The sequence below is a fragment of the Carettochelys insculpta genome, chromosome 6 (genome assembly GCF_033958435.1).
Source record: "Carettochelys insculpta isolate YL-2023 chromosome 6, ASM3395843v1, whole genome shotgun sequence".
Lineage (NCBI taxonomy): Eukaryota > Metazoa > Chordata > Testudines > Carettochelyidae > Carettochelys > Carettochelys insculpta.
Window position 1 is genome coordinate 93,066,875 of NC_134142.1, and position 18,590 is coordinate 93,085,464.

The window sequence follows — 18,590 nt, forward strand, 5'->3', positions numbered from 1 at the left end:
TTTACTTAAAAACACAAAGGGCTATGTCTACACTTGCCCCCAACTTTGAAGGGGTCATGGTAATCAGGGTGATGGGAGACTACTAACGAAGTGCTGCGGTGAATATGCAGCACTTGATTAGGCTAATTCTCCCTTGTGGCAACTTCCAAGTGTCAAATTTTGAGGAGTAAAGGCACTTCTACACAGCAAGCCAGCACTTCAAAGTTTGACACTTGGAAGTTGCTGCAGGGGAGAATTTGCCTAATGAAGTGCTGCATATGCATTGCAGCACTTTATTAGTAATCTCCCATCACCCTGATTACCATGCCCCCTTCAAAGTTGGGGCCAAATGTAGACAAACCCAAGGTAAGAGTTGGTTAATGTATTTGTCAGAGCAGAAATAAAGTTTCACCACTTCTGCAACAGGCATGTGTCACTTGGGATAACACAATATATTGTCAAACAGCTAAACTCCAACTCAATGTACAAAATACAAGTGGGGTGCAGGAGTGGTGTGGCAACATATTGCTCAATAACTAAGCTCCTTCAGAACAGTATAATGGTCACAGCAATGTGTCAGTTGGGGCAACTTATTTTGTCATGTGCAGCCCATCAAAACCTAGCTCTTTGAAATATTTAACTAAAGAACTAGGTACATATTAATTTATTAACACTTTCAGTCATATTAAGCAGCTAAAGTTTAATCTTCCATTCATGCATTTTTAAATAATTTTGGCCTTTGATTAAGGAGCCAGGAAGGAAGAACCCACCTGCATTTGGCGGTCATCATTCGCAAACACACAAACTCCTTTTTTCCCTCTGAACATCCCACAATCAAGCCAGGGCCAATTCTTACTGACACTCCCAAGGAAACATCATTTACATGGCCATCTTCTTTGTCTTTTTCCACACACCTGAGCAACAATAGTTTTATAGACAAAACTGCTAGTCAGTACCTACACTTGCATTCTTCTTTTGAAAGAGGAATGCAAATGAGGGAAATTGAAAATGCAAATGAGGTGCTGATTTACATATCCTGTGGTTCATTTGCATACTCTTCTTGGAAGAGATTCTTTCAAAAAAATAAAAATAGCATAGACAGGGCTCTTTCAAAAATAAACCTCATTTTGGAAAGAACCCTTCTTTCTATTTTGTTTCAGGAAGACTGGTTCTTTCAAAGATGGGGTTTACTTTCAAAAGAGACCTGTCCACACTACTTTTCTTCTTTTGAAAGAATCTCTTCCAAAAAAGAGATTATGCAAGTGAATAATGAGATATGTAAATCAGTTCCTCATTTGCATTTTAGATTTCTCTCATTTGCATTTCTCTTTAGAGAGAGGAATGCAAGGGTAGACACAGCCCTAGTATACACATAGTCTAAGCAGGACATTTTAAAGAGGACTCATAGGCTGTGGCCAAGCTAGCCCCTCCTTTCAGAGTGGTTATGGTAATGTAGCACTTTGGAATATGCTAATGAGGCGCTGCAATGAATATGCAGTACTTCATTAGCATAATGGCAGCTGCGCATGCTTCTAAACTTCCAGTTTCAACATGTATGCCACCCATGTAGCCAGGGGCCTTTCAAAACGGCCTCCTGATTTCAAAAGCCCCTTCTTCCTACTTGGTTTTGGGAAAAAGGGCTTTTGAAAGCAGGGGGGACAGTTCAAAAGGTCCCCAGCTACACAAGCAGTGTGCTTTTCGAAACTGGCAGTTTCAAAGCTCACGTGGCCGCTGTTATGCTAATGATGCACTGCATATTCATGGCTGTGTCTCATTAGCATATTCAAAAGTGCCACATTACCATAGCCACAGAGGGAAGACAGAAAGGAAACACACAAGAAGTTAGGGCAGAAAGAGGAAAGGGAACAGACCAGCCAAGGTTTGAAGAAACCATGCTGCCATTGGGAACGGTGTAGGCTCCAGAGAAACAAAGCAAAGATAGCTGTCCTTGCACGATTGAGTCTGCCATCACAGGGCTTCTAAGAGCTCCTCTTTTTAAAAACAAACTCATGCTTATTAAGCTAAAATTCAAAATTTAACTTCAAAGTTCAATTATAACAACCCCAGCTGGTTCATGAAAATCCAATACAACCCTTCCATGTTGTGAATTGTCCTGGAATGAAACTGCAAGCATCTCACAGATGATCATGTCATATTTTTATTTTCATGCTAAACTACTAAACAAAGTTCCCCTTCCACCTGCCAGAGATCATAAAGGGCAACTCCTGCTCTCAACTAACCCTACTGGAGTCAATAGGCCTGCCTGTATAAGAGGAGCCAAATAAGCATTAGACCAATACTGCACATTCAACCCACCTGACAATGGGAACCGTTTCCAGTGACTTCCTGAATCAGTAAAAGCTTGCTGATCTGAATTTGTTTAGGAATGCAGAGATTTATTACAAAAGGATTTTGGAGAGAAGATACATGAACGAATAACTTTCTATTGGACCAATATCTGTTAATGAGACAGACAAGCTTTGAGCTTGCACAGCTCTCTCCATCAAGAGGATTTTGCATATACCCAAAACAATTAACAGATTTCTCCTTATATTACTGGGCGGGGGGGGGAGTTAAATTCTGTGTGTATGTTTACACATGGGTAAGAGTCAGAAATCAAAGAGGCTTGAAAAACATCTTTAAGGAACAGCCCTGAGGAGACTTATCTTTTAGGAGCATAGCACCAGCACCTACAGCTGCTATAGTGATAGTCTCCTGAGTGGCACTGTGTCAGAGAACTGAAGACTTTAAAAGGGACAAGTACCGCTGAGTTCATATGAGTCAGAAAACCTGACTCCTGTGCTCTGCAACAAACACAATGATCTGTACACGGCATACCTCATATATCATTGACTCTAAAAGCCAGAAGGATTTTACACAAGATGAGCAAACTAATCCTAGGATCCAAACAAGGCTTTTTAGCTGGGGTTCATTTTTGCCCCCCGTTTACCTACATATAGAAAACTATTACCAAGGCAAAAATGGTACCATGTGTGAGGGAAAAGGCCAGGCAGTGCAGCAGCTAAACAAAGCCTTTTTGCTCAGTTAGCCCCACCCTGTTCCTCCTGCAGCCAGTGCCAGAACCTGGAAGGAGAATAAAAGGAGAGAAGCTAGCTCAGTTCAGGGCTGACCAGCGAAGAGGCAGGAATTGATTCTACCATCTGAAGGCCCTGGGTGCGCGCGAGCACGCGCGCACGCACACACCTCCGCCCAGGAGTGAAGGGGGAGAACCGCAAAGAAAACCCCACTGACAAGGGTGAAATTGGACTCTTTGGGCCATGCCTCAAACTGAAGGTACAGACTTCAGTAAGCAGACTGAAGCCCTACACCCCAGGCAACACAGGGACCTAACCATGAGGCCACCCACTGCTAGGGAGACCCAGCTATATCATGCCTTTTTCTCTGTATGTAGAAGAAAGAAAGTTCTAACTTTTCTAGATATTTCTGATTAAACAAATCTGGTATAGTTCACTTACAAATATCAAATAAGATAAATAAACTGAGATTTACTTTCCAAAGCTTCTCTGCACCTTCCCCCCTGCCCCATCCTCCAAAAAAGCCCTTAAAGCAAACAAATCCCTACTAAAAAACAGGGATATCGTAATACCACTATAGCTTTTATTCTCACTCCTAAAATAGCAGCTCTCCTTATACTTTATTCCCTTCACTAGAGAATTTCAACATCAAAAATTCATGTTATGATTGAAGAATACAAGAGTGTAAGTGACCCTACTCATTCACCATGAAAGAATTTGAGAAATATTTAATTTTCACATAGTTTTCAAGTGGTCCCTTCCATGAGTTTGGAGCATGGAATAGTCATTGTTTTGCTGTTTCATGTACTGTGAACTCTGACATATGATAACATTATGTAGGTGATATTTGGATTTCTGTTCAGTCTTCAATAAAGGTATGGTGGCAGATCACTAGGTGGTAGAAACTGTCAATGTAGCTGTGCCAATTTGCATCAGCTAAGTATCTGTCCCATTGTCCATTTGCAAAATTGACATCCAGATTCAGACTGAGCCTTTCCAAACTTCAGATCCAAGAGTTTTGGTTCAATCCCATCACTAGCTCATGGTTTCTCCATTTTCCACACATTTCTTTAACTCACTAAACATATGAAAATGTCTGCTAAGGCTTCATATTATCCCACTTTTTTTTTTGAGCAATCTTACATACATGGTGCTAAACATATCATATGCCAAGACCTTCTGCAAAGGAAAATCAGATGCTACAGGCACTGCATCAGTGCCAACCCCGCTGTTGTTCCATCAGCGACCAGCAGCATCCAGCCCACTCCAGCCTTCAGCTGAAGTTTGTTCAATGCATACCTTTTTCTTGTGTCATTGGACTTAGCAGTTTTAATGGTGCTCCCATCCTGAGCAGTTTCTCTCTCCTGAGAAGCAGGAGCATCTCTAACTGGAAGCGGTAGCACAACAGTCTCCTGAGTCACAGGTAAAACTTCATCTTCAGCTCCCTGCTGGCCTAAATGTTGCTTGGCATAGTCAAAACCTTGTACAGGCTGCAGAGAAGAAAAAAAACGCAAAAACTGTGGAATTCCAACATGCATTATATGTTAACACGATATCTTTTGTTATTACCTCCTAATATATTCAATTATATGTTTTACAGTTAAAAGCTGCAAACATAAACTTAATTAAGAAAATTGGCAGTGATGCAGCACATTAATCAGACTTCTATTCAACATGTTATATAAACTATGAAGAGATATTAAACTACCCTTGTTTTCAGGAAGATAATTGAGAAGTCGGAACGGAATGTTAAAATAAGTCACAATAGGAGAATGCCCAACAAATATAAGTGAGATTTCATTTCCATTATAGATTGAATTAAATTGCCAAACTAAAGGTGTTATCTTTTCTTGGTTACCTGTGGTTGTTGGCAGAATGCTGTAAACATAAGGAAAACCACAATGAAGGATAAGATGATGGTGCTTTTTTAGTTCTCTAGGCAATTTGGTTTTTCCCTCACCATACCACCAAAGCATGTCCCATAACATTCCAGCAGATAACACCTGAAAATTATAAGCCTAGTGCTTGAAAGGCTTCTGATGTTACTGAACATTTGAGTTAATCTGGACAAATATCCATCCAGATCTGAACTTCACAGTTAGGCCAAAACAATGAATTATCTACCTTTTGGTTTGTATAAACATTTGCTCCACTTCTGTCCTTTATGGCAATAAACCAGAGACAAGTTTTGTAGATATGTGAATCCGAAAATTTTGACATATCTAAGAAGAAATCACTTTCATTCTTCTGAAGGTGGTTTGCCACACTGTCAGTCTCTCACTTAACACCAATGCTGATTTTTAAAGATGCATTAAAAGATGGCATTCACCTCATAATCAGCTCCAGCAGAGTGCAATAAGAAGTTACACAAAATGGACTAATATTGATTTGGACAAACAAAGGTTCAGCACATTATAGCAGTCATGCTTGCACCCTATCAGACCTGCTGGACCCATTTACAATCATTGCCAGCAAAGAACAGTGCTCTCTCTCCTGTTGGAAGATTTATGTCTTCCCAATACCCTGAAGGAAGGAAATAGTGAGGAATGCATCATACACCAATGGACACTGCACCCATGGTTGCTGCTGCTGATGATCATGATGAATACTCTGAAAGGTAAGTACCAAAAAAAAAAGATGCTATTAGAACAAATTCAGGGAGAGAGGGAATGAAAAAAGGGCAAGAAAGTGATATGAAAGACAGCTAGGGGGAAAATATAAAAGACATCTTAGACTCAAATACAGTGAATTAAACTAATGGTTTAAAATTTTCATTATGTTAATAGTTAGCAGAGACCAAGTTATTCTGCAAAGGGGGCAAGAAAACAGAAAATCTGTGGCCAGACTGGCTAACAGACATTAACACCCCCCCCTCTGAGAACAAATCAATATCTTATAAAGTATACTTTGGTTTTTAAATAAAGGCAAGAGTCACCAAAAAACTTTCTGACATAACTCAAGAGTGGCATAACCATGATCTTATTTCAACAATGCTACATCTAATGACAAAACTGTGCTAAAGGAAGAAATGGAGAAGCCACTCTCAATAGCTGACATACTGTACTAAACAGCTGCTGCTCTTGGAACACTGCTCTGTAAAATCCCCCAGGAGCAGATGGCTTTAGTACCCCAAATGAAACTGGCAGGACTATCCCAATGATTAATTATCAAAGATTTATTCTCAACTGCAAGGAAAAGGATACTATTTGACAAGATTTCTGAGAAAGATCTAATGACTGGGATCTATGTAAGACTGTTGAAATGATGAGTGAACACACCTGCTGAAGTCATTTCTTACATTGGCTGTATGACACTAGAACAGGGTTTCCCAACCTATGGATGGTGATATGACATTGAAAAGGGTTGACAACTGGGCTGGGCGGCTCCCAAGAAGCCATTCACATTGAAATGATAGTGAACTTCTTAATTGGTTTAACAGCCATCAGGCAGTTGAAGCCAATTGATTAAATTAAGGACCATTTCAGTCATGCAGGACAGGGAACTGCCCACCTGCATGATAAAAAAAGATATAGTCAGAGAGCTAGGGAGCCAAAGGAACAGAGCCCAGCTCAGGTGAGGTAGGTAGGGAGGCAGTGCTGGCAGGTTTATGCCTGGGACTGAAGGCTGAGAGCTGGTCAGGGCTTCATGCTCCTGCCAGCTTCCAGCTGGGGTCCCATGGGTCCCCTAGCAACCAACAGGGGCTCCTGTGGCTGGCTCTGCTGGCTGGGGCTCTGAGCTGCAGCTGGCCTCCAGCTGTGTGGGTGAGGGTTTCCCCGGTATCTGGCCAGGGTTCCTGTTGCTGGTGCTGCTGGCAGGGGCTCCACATCCCAGCCCGTTTCCAGCCATGGGGTCCGGAGGTCCCCCCTGCACACAGCCAGGGCTCCAAGCCTTCCAGATGCAGAAGTGGGAGGTCCCCCCCCACACCCAGCTGGGGTTCCTGCAGCTGCTGCTGCCAGCCCAGGGCTCCACACCCAAGTCAGCTTCCAGCTGTGGGGGTTGGGGTTCCCCCTGCAACCAGTCAGGGATCCTGTGGCTGGCACTGCTGGCTGGAGCTCTGAGCTCCAGCCAGCTCCCAGCCATGGGGATCTGGGTCCCTTTGCCTCCCCTAGCCTTCTCCGGCTCAAGTGTGACTCCCCTAGCCCCCTCAATGTGACTCGCCTAGCCCCGACTGTGGGGTTTAAGCTGGAGGGGGCTAGTTTGGGGTTGAGTGCCTTTCTACTACCACAACTCTGATTAGAGTAAATGTAGAAGTATTATTTTATTAATATATTTCCCCTTCTCTATGAAAGAACTCTTATGACTATACAAAGATGAGGAGGCATAATTTTATATTCTTACCTCAGGCACAAAATTAGCTAGTTACAGCACTTCCCTCCCCCCTACCCTGTTTTTAAATTGCCTTGGGTCACCAAGTCTTCATAAGTTGTCAAAATGGGTCCCTGTCTGGAAAAGGTTGGGAACTGCTGCACTAGAATGAATTTCAGAAAGATTCCATTTAGAGAGAACTTGCTAAGCTGCCACCTTAAGACTCCTGTTAATTTCACCTCCTCCTGCTGGCAACTCCTCTCGGCCTCCACCTAACCCAGCTGCAGGTCCTCAAATGCATGTACAAAAACAATCAAATTTTCTCAAAGAAAAGAACAATTTTTAAAGCAAAATGGAAGTTTTCTCCTAGAAAAAAATGATTTTGCGAAAAACACATTTTTGGTCAGAAAAATAATTGTTGGAAGATTCCTGGCCACCTCAATTCGTAATGGTGATGTAAATGGTGATAAATGCCACAATGACCACGTATACTCTGCTTCAGCTCATTTAATTTTTCTTTTCCTTGTACGTTCTCTACAAATGAACAGTGGCTATTTCTCAGAGCCTGCAGTATTTACTTTAGCTTGAGAGACTGAGACTGTGGATTTTATCCATATTTATGTACTTGCTTATTCTTCCTTTACATTTTAAAGAGAAGAAAAGGTGACAGACTGGAAAATAAGATTATGGCCTTTAAAGGCATGCTATGAATTAGAAATGAAGAGATGCAGAAAAAGAAGTTATCTGCCCAAAAAACAAACAAAGCATTTAAAGACTATTAAACACCCAGACATTTATCTACTGCTCCAAAAGTCTCATCTTCCTTGCAGTTTATAACTTTTTTATTTTGGAACTAGTAAGTCATTTGAAACAAATGGTAATGGTGTCCTTTTGCTGAAACTCAGCACACATCATGGTAGGTTTTAAATCAATCCAACTTGGCAACAGGGATTTAATACAACTCAGAAGAAGGGTGTTATAAAATACACTGCTTATGAGCAGCTAATCTTTTGTAACTTTATTTATTTATTCAACCCTCCTTCAACATCGTACAATAAAAGGGCAATTCCTATCCTGAAGCAACAATTGTTTTACAGCAGATGCCAGTATAAGAGAGGCTGGCTTCCTGACAAGAGTCTCCACGTAGTCAAGGGTTGCTCTGAAGGCAAACTGCCCCACTTTCCCTCTCATGGGGCTCTTCAGTTTCTCACACAGTCCATATTATTTTAAAACACTCCCATTCCAAAGGGCACCCACTTACTCAGTCCATACACACATGAATACTCCATGCCAGCTTCATCCAGCCAGCCAGCCACTGGTTCCACAATGAACAGCTTTCTCCTCTTGCCTCAAAAATCCCCAAGCCCTCCGTCCAGGAGCTGCATTATCATCTCCATTGTCTTGGTCTCTGAGAACCAAGGGTTCTGAGTGTCCTGCCCACAAATGGGTTCAGTTCAGTCTCTTTCATTCCCTGCAGGAACCAGTCTTGCTTCTGCAGCTGAGCCCTCAAGCCAGCTACAGCATCCCAGATTTCTGTCCTGAAGGATCACCCAGCACTCCAACTTGAGCATTATCAGCTCTCACCAGAGCACAATCAGCCCTCTCCCTTATAAAAGGCTGACTGAAGAGCATGTGGCCACCTGGAGAGGTGAGTTTAGCTTGACACAGGTGGACTAAATCTCCCCTTAAAGAGCCAACTACCCAGTGACACCTAGACTGCAGAATGATATTTAAATGTTAAAGGTCTCATTACCCTTCTACCCTTTGTTCACTAATATAATTCCTTTCACAAAGGAAGGTTTCTATTAAATGACGTAATAGACAGCTCTCTCTGAAGAACTGCAATTCACCCCCATGACATAGCAATATGACTGCAGCAATGAAATGACAGTTCCACTCTGCTAGTTTTCCTTGATATAAAGCTTTTGAAACCAGATCACATAAAACTGCACCACTAAAAAACAAAATAAGCTGAATACCGTTGAGGGCTTCCCTCATAGAATTTGAGTTTCCTTTTATTTTAATGCAGAACAGCCAAAAACTCTGATAAACAGATTTCAAACACTAAACATATAGAAGTGGGATTTCAAAACAGTTTCTTAAACAGAAATATCTACTGCAACTCCATTAATCAACTGGTTTCAAGCACTTTTGCAACAAATGAAATAATACATATTTACTTTAAAATACACTATACATGTTACCATCAATCATTTTTTGTATCACCAAATTTTACATTTAAGATTCGATAGCAATTATAGCACTGGTTATTATTGTTCTGCCTAACAGGCTCAAACTCCCAGTAGGGTAAGATGAAAATATATTGCTGTTCTTGGGATATTCTTATTTTGTTACCTTCCAAAAATACATTTTAAGCAGAAACTTAAATCTCAGAGATGGGAAAAATCTACTTAACCACCCTATTCATCTTCCTGGCAGTGCAGAATTGTTACCTTCATCATCTGTCCAATCTATACCTTCCAACTAGAGCTGACCACAATGTTTCTGACAGAAGAGTTTCCTTCAAAAATGCAGTATGATCAGGAACATTGCATTTAAATAAAATGGCCTTTTGAAAAAATTAAAACTCGACCACTTTGATAAGGTTGAAACATTCCATTTTGATCTACTTAGATTGCTCAGAAAACAAGTAGTTTTTTTTATCATTTCAGTTCCCTACCTGTGAAAAGAGGGAAGCCAATAAGAAGAGTGGAGGGACAGTATAATGTGCACACATGATCATTAGCCTAAAAAATGCCTCACCCAATCCTGGCTTTGGGGGATTGCCTAGCCTAGAATCTGAGATTTTAATAAGTTGGAACCCATTTGGACAGTTGGGAGATTTTTCCACTATGGGGAGATATATTATTATAAAGCAGAAGATGTACTTTATAGGATGAGATTCAAATGAGGGAGTTATCTGTCAGTGCCTCTATAATTTACATTGCTCATTAAGTAAAGGGAAGTATAATTTCCTTAATTCTCTGTAAGCTATATTTGCAAGTGGATTAGAAGTACAAAAAAGTAAAAGAAAAGAGTGGTGATTGTAGGAATGGTTGCCATTTCTGCAGTACTAATTGACTGGAACAATTCTAATTTTGGACTAGACTCTCAGCTTCTGTAAAAGCAGAGAACTTTACTATTCTACTCTTATTAGTGCTAATAGGAATTGCTTAGCAGAAAGTCGGTGCATAGAATTGAGAACATCTCTTTTAAAGGGCAGGGCTTCAGTTTCTTATAAGAAGGTTTAGTCTCTGAACAGATGCAGGTAAACAAGCAGAAAACAAACAAGCAGTCTTGTAACATCTTAAAGACTAACAAATTTATTTATTAGAGTTATAAGTTTGTTAGTCTTTAAGGTGCCACAGGACTGCTTGATTTTTGTGAAGCTACAGACTGAGAAAACGAGCAGTCTTTTTTACCTCGCTCCTTTCCCTACACAGCAACCAGATAGCCATAGCCGGCCTGTGCCAGCCAACTCAGGTTCGTGAGGCTCAGGCTGCAGGGCTATGTCACTGAAATGTAGACTTCTGGGCTTGGGCTTGGGCTGTGGCCCACACTCTAGGACCATGCAATGTGGGAGGATCCAGGGCTCCCTACAGGAGTTTACTCTGCTCCACTCATCTCCACCAGGGCTTGGCCTGGCTGCCGCAGGCATGGCCCGTCCCAATTACTCCAGCTCCCATTCTCTGACCTATGGCAGCCTAAGGAGAGCCCAGCCCCCTTTATTGGCTAGATTGGCCTTGCCTCCTCTTGCACAGAAAGATGGTCTCAGTTCTACTCACATGGACCAGCTACATTGTGACAGTCAACTTTCAATAAAGATCAAATTTTGATTTTCCATTTTTTTTATCTTTTGCTCCACAACTGACAGAAGAGATAAATGCCATGCCAGGTGAAACATGCTTAATCCTGTGACAAGGAATGACCTGTATCTCTGAACAATAATTATTCCATATGACTAGACAGACGTTCTTATGGGGTGCAAGGAGTCCTATGGAAAGGTAATTGTTTTGGCACAAGGTCTCAAGGGTGGGGCAGAAGGAAAAAGCCAAAGAAAACTGGCTGGCTACATCTACACTAGCATTTGTCTTTCGAAAGAGGAAGGAAATAAAAAATGCAAATGAGGCACAGATTTACATATCTGACATCTCATTTGCACATTCTTCTTTCAAAAGAAGTTGAGCATTGTAGCTGTGGCTCTTTCGAAAATAAATCCCATTTTCGAAGGAACCCTTATTTCTATTTTTACACTGCTTTTCTTCTACTTTTTCTACACTGCTTTTCTTCTTTTCAAAGATGTTCTTTCGAATGAATATGTAAATGAGATATGTAAATGTGTGCCTCATTTGCATTTCGATTTCCCCGCATTTGCATGCCTCTTTTGAAAGATGAATGCTAGTGTAGATGTAGCTGGTGAGGCATAGATCTTTCTTCTTACTCCAGGAAAAAGCAAACAGGTTCTGTAACAGCTGAGAAGTCCTATCCTGAGTGTACTGATCCTTTAAACTCTCAAATGGCCTTTAAATTATACTTAGGAGCAGATCTGAAGAAAAACGATGAATGTCCTGAGATAGACATCTCCTGTTAGAACAGTCACTTACTTTAGCTCTCTGAGGCAAGTTCATCATGGTGTCTGGTTTGAAATCATTTTTGTTCTTCCTGCACAGAACCGCTGTGATGATGATGATGATAACTGTAACCACAGCAATGGGAGCCAGCACTGCTGCAATGATCCATAGGTTGTTTGGAGGGTTTTTAACCACAGCTGCATAAATTGCAAGACAAAGAGTCAGAGTTCCATGGCCAGAGTTGCGATGTAAAAGCAATAAAAGAACTAGCTGGAGACATTCTTATATGGTATTCACACAACAATTTTTTTAAAAAAAGATTTAGTATTCATTCATTTATTTAAAATAATTTGTCGGGATTTTTACAATAATGAAAATAGATCAACAGACTTCTATGATCGATCCCTGCACTTTCTTCTCTCATAGTCCATGTTCTTAGTTATAGAAAGCTGCAGATCAATTCTCCGATTCCTGACATCAAGCTGAGATCTCACACAAATGGCTTTCACAATCTAAGCAAATACTGCTGAATGAAACAAGCCTTAGGTGTTTTCCTAAAATAAAAAACCAGTAGAGCCAGGAGTCAGCTAGTTTTGTACACAAAAATGTAAACATTGTACCCAGTCCTGCTCCAACAGAAGATGTTGGTGCTGACTCACAGCTGCTGTAAATCTGCATAGCTCCTTTGACAACTCACACCAGTTAAGGATTTGGTTTATTTAGAGTTTTGCCATTGACATCCATGGGAGCAGAAATGGCTCCTTTGTAATGCTGCTGTTGTGCTATAGCCTTTTTGGCAGTCACAGGATGGGCATCGCAAAGAGCACAAAATTAGGCACTTTTGGGAGGCGGGGTGACTATGGGGCTGGGGGAAATCACTTTTAGAAATATTGAAAGCTGCAGCAGAATATGAATTATTTACCTTTATTAGCACAGTGCCTCAGACAAATCCAGCTATGCTAGGTACTGTACATCACAGCATTAATGCACATCTCACCTTGAAATACCATTAGATCGTGTTTACCTAGAGAGCACTCTAGAAGGGCAAGATTGAGAGGATTCTAGATTCCATTTTATTTGGGTAAGTTGCCATTTACATCTTTCAGAATATACTTCTAATGATTGTTTATAGTAAATATCCTATTGTGAAATAAATGCAGAGTTTTCTCATTTCATTTCTTTTTGCAAATGCTAATGATAATCACCACAGTTTGCCTCTTAATTTTGTTTGAATATAAATTATGAGGCTTAACCTGTACTCTGTATATATTCTCCTAGTTTAATGGCCCCTGTCATAAACCAGGTGATTATTAAAATAGTAGTGGGATATTTCTAATAGTTCTCACTCCACTTTCTATTTGATTTAACAAGCCATACCAAGAACCAGCATCTGCTAAGTGATGCATGCCCTCAACTGCCAATGATTCCACTAGCTGTCAAAGGCACTTAACACCGTGTAGGACCAAGCTCTAAATGAATAGCATCTGGTTAACAGTAAACACCATAGCATAGCTAGCAACAATCCTGTCTGTGGCTGGATCCTGTTGGCCTTGAACACTCAGGTACCTCACTCAAAATAAGTTACTCAAGTTGTGTTGGGCAAACTGTGTAACTTATTCCAAGGCATCTTATTTCGAACCCAGTGCGTGCTACACTGAACTGGAGTTTGAAAAAAGTGCTAAATTTGAACTCCCCAGTAACCCTCGTATGGTGAGGGTTACTGGGAATAAAACACCATGCTCGAAATAGACCTGCTATTTTGAGTGTGGTGTTTGGCCACATGGTTTCTATTTCGGACTACAAGTGTATCTCAAAATAGAAACAATAATGTAGCCTTAGCCACAGACTTTCATGGAAATCTGTAGTAATTCTGATGTGCTAAAATAACAAAATCAGGTGCTCAAAGGCATATTAATGCACAGAATTTAAACTATGTTTCATTACATCTCAAATAAGGCTGTCTACATCCTGAATTTAAACCAACAATGTCCTACTTCATCAGCAATCTTCACCACCGAATGACCTGAGGTCATTAAGTTAATGTCTTAGTATGGGCTTTTTTTTTTTTTTTGGTTTTGGGGTGCTTTAAATAAGAGGTTTGAGTCCATATTTTACCTGACAATAACTGTTTTAATAGCCAACCACCTCTATGAGAGCAGCAAGCAAGTGTAGCAGAGCTTTATATTATGAGCAATGGAAAATGTACAGTTCTTTCAGAAGAGTGTACAGAGAAGGATGATCTTGTGGTTCATGCAAAGGACTGAGATTTAAGAGCCCTAACACAATCTTCCTCTCTGTCCCTAGGTAAGTCAACTGTGGCCTGAGTCGATGCCCACTCAACCAGAGTCTTTCCACTGACTTCATTAGGTTTGGCTCAGGCCCTTAATCTCTTTGTCTCAGTTACTCATCTGAAACCAGAATAACAGTAATTTTTACACCCTTGTTCTGTATTGTCAAGATCATAGACTTTCAGGGCAAGGACTATCTCTCACTATGTACCAGTACAGTACAGCACCTATGACAGTGAGGCTCCTCCAGGCACTATTACAGAACAAATAATAATAAATCAAAATTAAATAATTAACAAAATTAAACTCCTTGTAATTAAAAAGTAGTACTTGTATTGTGTCCAAAATGAGGCAATAGTAATATTTTACTTCACAAGCAAATTACTAGGTGCTTTGTCCCTTCCTTTCAAATCATCCAATCTGAGTGTCTCAGCTGCCCAAGTTCACAATTTCATTTAATGATAGTGAACTCTTCACTTCAATTTATCTAGAAAAGGAATACGGACACTTAGAGCTGAGCAGGGCCTCCTTATAACAGCATACAAGTACAAAGTCAGATCACCTCAAATCTTGCAAATGCAATAAAGTCACTTCAAGAGCATAAAAGTATGTACAAAGGATAAGGGGACAGGGTTTTTTTGTCTGATTTACAGCTATTTAGCAGAAAAAGGCATTTTGAAGCATTTTTATGGGAAACAATGTAATTATGAATTTGAGGGAATGTAAGTTATGCAAACGGGTCAAAATCTGTTGTCTGCACAACAAAGATTACAACTCCATAATACAGTGTGATCAAATCTAGTACCAAACTGAGAATATACTGTACTCACTAGAATTAATACTGCACCCCTTGAACCATTTTTCTGATCTCCTCCTATGCATATGGCCAATATTTAAATCACTTGATACAATTATTTCCCCTTTTTCTATCAATGCTCTTTGTAGTTTCTCTAATGTCAGTGCTTCATCTAACAGATGAAAAGGCTATGCTTTCGCACGAAGCAAATGCCACCTGACTGAATACTTTGCTAAATCAAGTGCATTTGAAATTCCAGTGTTGTTAATAAGCACATCAGTGTTGCATCTGGAATATCTGTTCTGAGAAAAAAAACAATAAATGTGATTAAAACTGGGGATTCAAAACTTAAGAAAAGGATTCTTACGATCGGCTTGTACTTGGATGACATAACCTAACGTCAAGGCCATTCTTTGAGAATCAACAGTACTCAACATTTTGGCAGCAGCAGTTCCCAGCAAAGGTTTCCCATTGTATAAAGTATAGTAAGTCAGTTCAGCAAGCTCCTTGGGACCTGGAATACGCTGCATTTTTACCATCTTATAAAAAAAGGAGAGACAAAGAGACAGAAGTTAAGTTTAAACTGTGTCATCACTTAAGATTCTGATCCTACGCAAAGCCATGTCCAGGCAGACCCCTGCACCTGTCAAGAACCCCACTGAAGTTAGCAGGACAACACACAAGTGCAAGTTCCATGCAAGTCTCAGAGGAATTCAGGGCCTTCATTGTTTTAGGGCCTTACATTGTTCCATTGCTCTGTTTGCCTAGCATGCAGCAGTCCTTGAGGACAACCTTGATAAGAATCTTTAAAAATATTTCTAATATTCCCTAGACTAGAAAGCAGAAACAGTGATAAGAACTAAGTAAAGAGGCAAAAAAGTCAATTCTTTAAAGGATCTCCATAGGGCGGGTCTGATGTGAGCTTGCTTCTGGTGCTGTGAAAAAGCAATTACACTGAGAGAAATTTAAATGTGCTTTTTTATTTAAAATTACACTACACTGATATTTTGCAGGTATCAAATCCCTACACCCACTACCCACAAGAAAAAGAAAAAAAAACCTCTGGGATTTGTTCTGTCACACTGTCAACAGTACTGAAAGTGTACATCTTTATAATTCTCCTTATATGTTAAGTGGAGTTGTATAAAGTATTTATAATCACATGAAAAAGAGGGGAGATTTTTATTTCTTGCATTTTATTATGGACTCAATGTTTTCGTGTAACATTTTCCCAAGGGTCATGATTTTATCAAATAATAATGCCCCCCCTTTTTTTCTTAATTGTTTCATATAGAGAACACACATTGTAGGGAAGATGCTTGCAATGCAGAAACACTAAAACAGTTATTTTAAAATATTTAACAATAAGCTAAGTTTAGAAAAAAGTGCAGAGAACTGACAACTTGTGAAATTTTGTAGGCATAAAGTTCTGAATTATATGCACGTAAGGACATTGGCTAACTTTGGTAGAGAAACAAAATAAGCTGTGGTGGAAAACACTGACTGGGAATACAGATTTCACCAAACAAGAGAAATAGGACATTTCACTTACTCCTAGTAGAATTCTGCACCACTGCAGAATTTTGCAGAAATTAATGTTGTACATGAAGAATTTCCTTACACCCACAAAATGGGCTGCACTGATGCTGGTCACCAAAAGGGGACACTGGACCTGTCACAGCCCAGCTCACACACAGGAGACCCCGCCAGGGGAAGGGGAGGAGGAGATGGAAAGCTCCTGACAGCTACGGTGCCCCACACAGCCTGAGGGAATGAGATGGGAGGTAGCGAGCAGGAAACCATGCAAGCCTTGGACAGAGCATCAGGTTGTTTCTCTATCTGGATTCCTGGGCTCTGAGGGGTAGAAAGGCAGGTGTCTGAGCTGAGAGACCATATGTCTGGGGTTAGAGGTGGTAGGTGTCTAGCCTCCACAGCTGGGCTCTGTGGGAAGGAAGAGGCAGAAAAACAGGATCTGGGTCATCTTGAGGCTCTTTAACTCTACTTCTGGGGGAATTTCTGTGTGTTTGTCTTGTTACGGACACACTTGCTGACAAGTACTTTGAAATACATTACCAAAAGAACCGAAACTGGAGTGTATGTTATTTTGACCAACAAAATTTGCAGAATTTTAAAATATTATGCAGACATTTTATTTCTGGTGCAGAATTCTCCCAGGAGTACACAGCACAGTATTCCATTTGATTCAGTGATAAAACACTCAGGCTGTGTCTACACGTGCCGCTTCTTCCAGAAGCAGCATGATAATGAGCCGTCCGGAAGATGGTAATGAGGCATGCATGTAAATTTTCCGAGCCTCATTAGCATAGGGGCACATGGTTTGGAATCCGGAAGAAGCTGTTCCGGACTCCAAAATACACGTGCAGATGCACGGCCCACGGGGATCTTCCCGAAGGACCTTCTTCCTCAAAGTGCAGAGAGACAGCCTCAGGTTTCAGACCTTCAATTTCAAAATGCGATTTGTGGTCCTGCATAGAACAAAGACAATTAAAAATAAACAGAATTTAAAAAAATCCCTCACTGCTTTGCACAGGACTTCAGCACAACACATAAATCAGATATAGCTTTGTGTTAGCCATATGAAAGAAGATGTATAGGAACTCTATTCACCTTGAAGAATATTGAAGACCTTTTACCGAAAATGACAACTGCTAGACTCTTTCTATTAAAGTTCACATGCTACATAAACATACACAGTAAGCAAACAGCAAAACATTTCCTACTGCAAAGCAATCACTTATCTAATTCCAAAGAGAAAAGATACATGAAAATATTCCTGATTTTGAAAACATATAACCATCTGTGATAACCTGCAAAACTCAAACACTACATGGGCTTCCATGAATAAAGACGCCCCAACTCATTCCAATTAAACATTTTGCACAGCAAACCATGCACCATATATGCATCCAAAACCTTCCTGAAATCCTGTCTCGATACAAATTGTACACCATTAACCACCTGCACAGTGTAGCTGCCCACAGTAGTAGCACGTTTAAATCGCCTTCCTTGTTGATGGGACATCATAAAAAGTGGGGCTAGTCGCTGCTCCATTAGTCTTGCAAAGCTTTGGTTGTTCAGTCCCAGTAATGTAATGTCGACCCCTTGTATAACTGTCAAAATGGGGAAAAAATCTCATAAATAATACATGGCTGCAGTGAAATATATGACAAAAATGTACAGGCTAGTTGAGAAGAAAAACAACCTGATAAATTTATACACCCTAAATAATTTCCACTGTAGGTATATCACAGCTTTCTGTTTCCAGACATTATACTGCTTTTCTTAGATAACCTGTCAGCTACTTTTCTACATGGAGAGAATAAAATACTCCAGGAGTGTACTCCACTCTTCTGTTTACTAAAAGGTCTTTGAGTATCTCTACATCTCCCACCAAACTTTAATGCAAAATAAAATCAAAAACTTAATGGAAAAGCACCAGAACAGACAAGGCTCAAGAAAGTTTTCAAAGCATAATTGCATGCCTTTATTAGGTAAAGGGATAGTTTTTCATCCAAGGACCTGTAAATCTAAAACTGCAATTCAACAGGACTCAGTTTGACATTCTGTGTTCTAGGGTACTGAACGATTTTTGAAT

General features: G+C 40.3%; 1 protein-coding gene across 1 annotated transcript in view; it reads right to left on the minus strand.

Moving 5' to 3' along the window:
• The window catches only part of KIAA1549L (KIAA1549 like), a 213,262-nt gene that overhangs the window by 52,262 nt on the left and 142,410 nt on the right, over positions 1-18,590 (minus strand). Inside the window, exons 8-11 of the mRNA XM_074998972.1 lie at positions 17,954-18,105; positions 15,342-15,513; positions 11,924-12,087; positions 4,314-4,504 (exon numbers count right to left, since the gene is read on the minus strand). Of these exons, the coding sequence (XP_074855073.1) occupies positions 4,314-4,504; positions 11,924-12,087; positions 15,342-15,513; positions 17,954-18,105 (679 nt within the window). The remainder of the gene's footprint in view (positions 1-4,313; positions 4,505-11,923; positions 12,088-15,341; positions 15,514-17,953; positions 18,106-18,590) is intronic.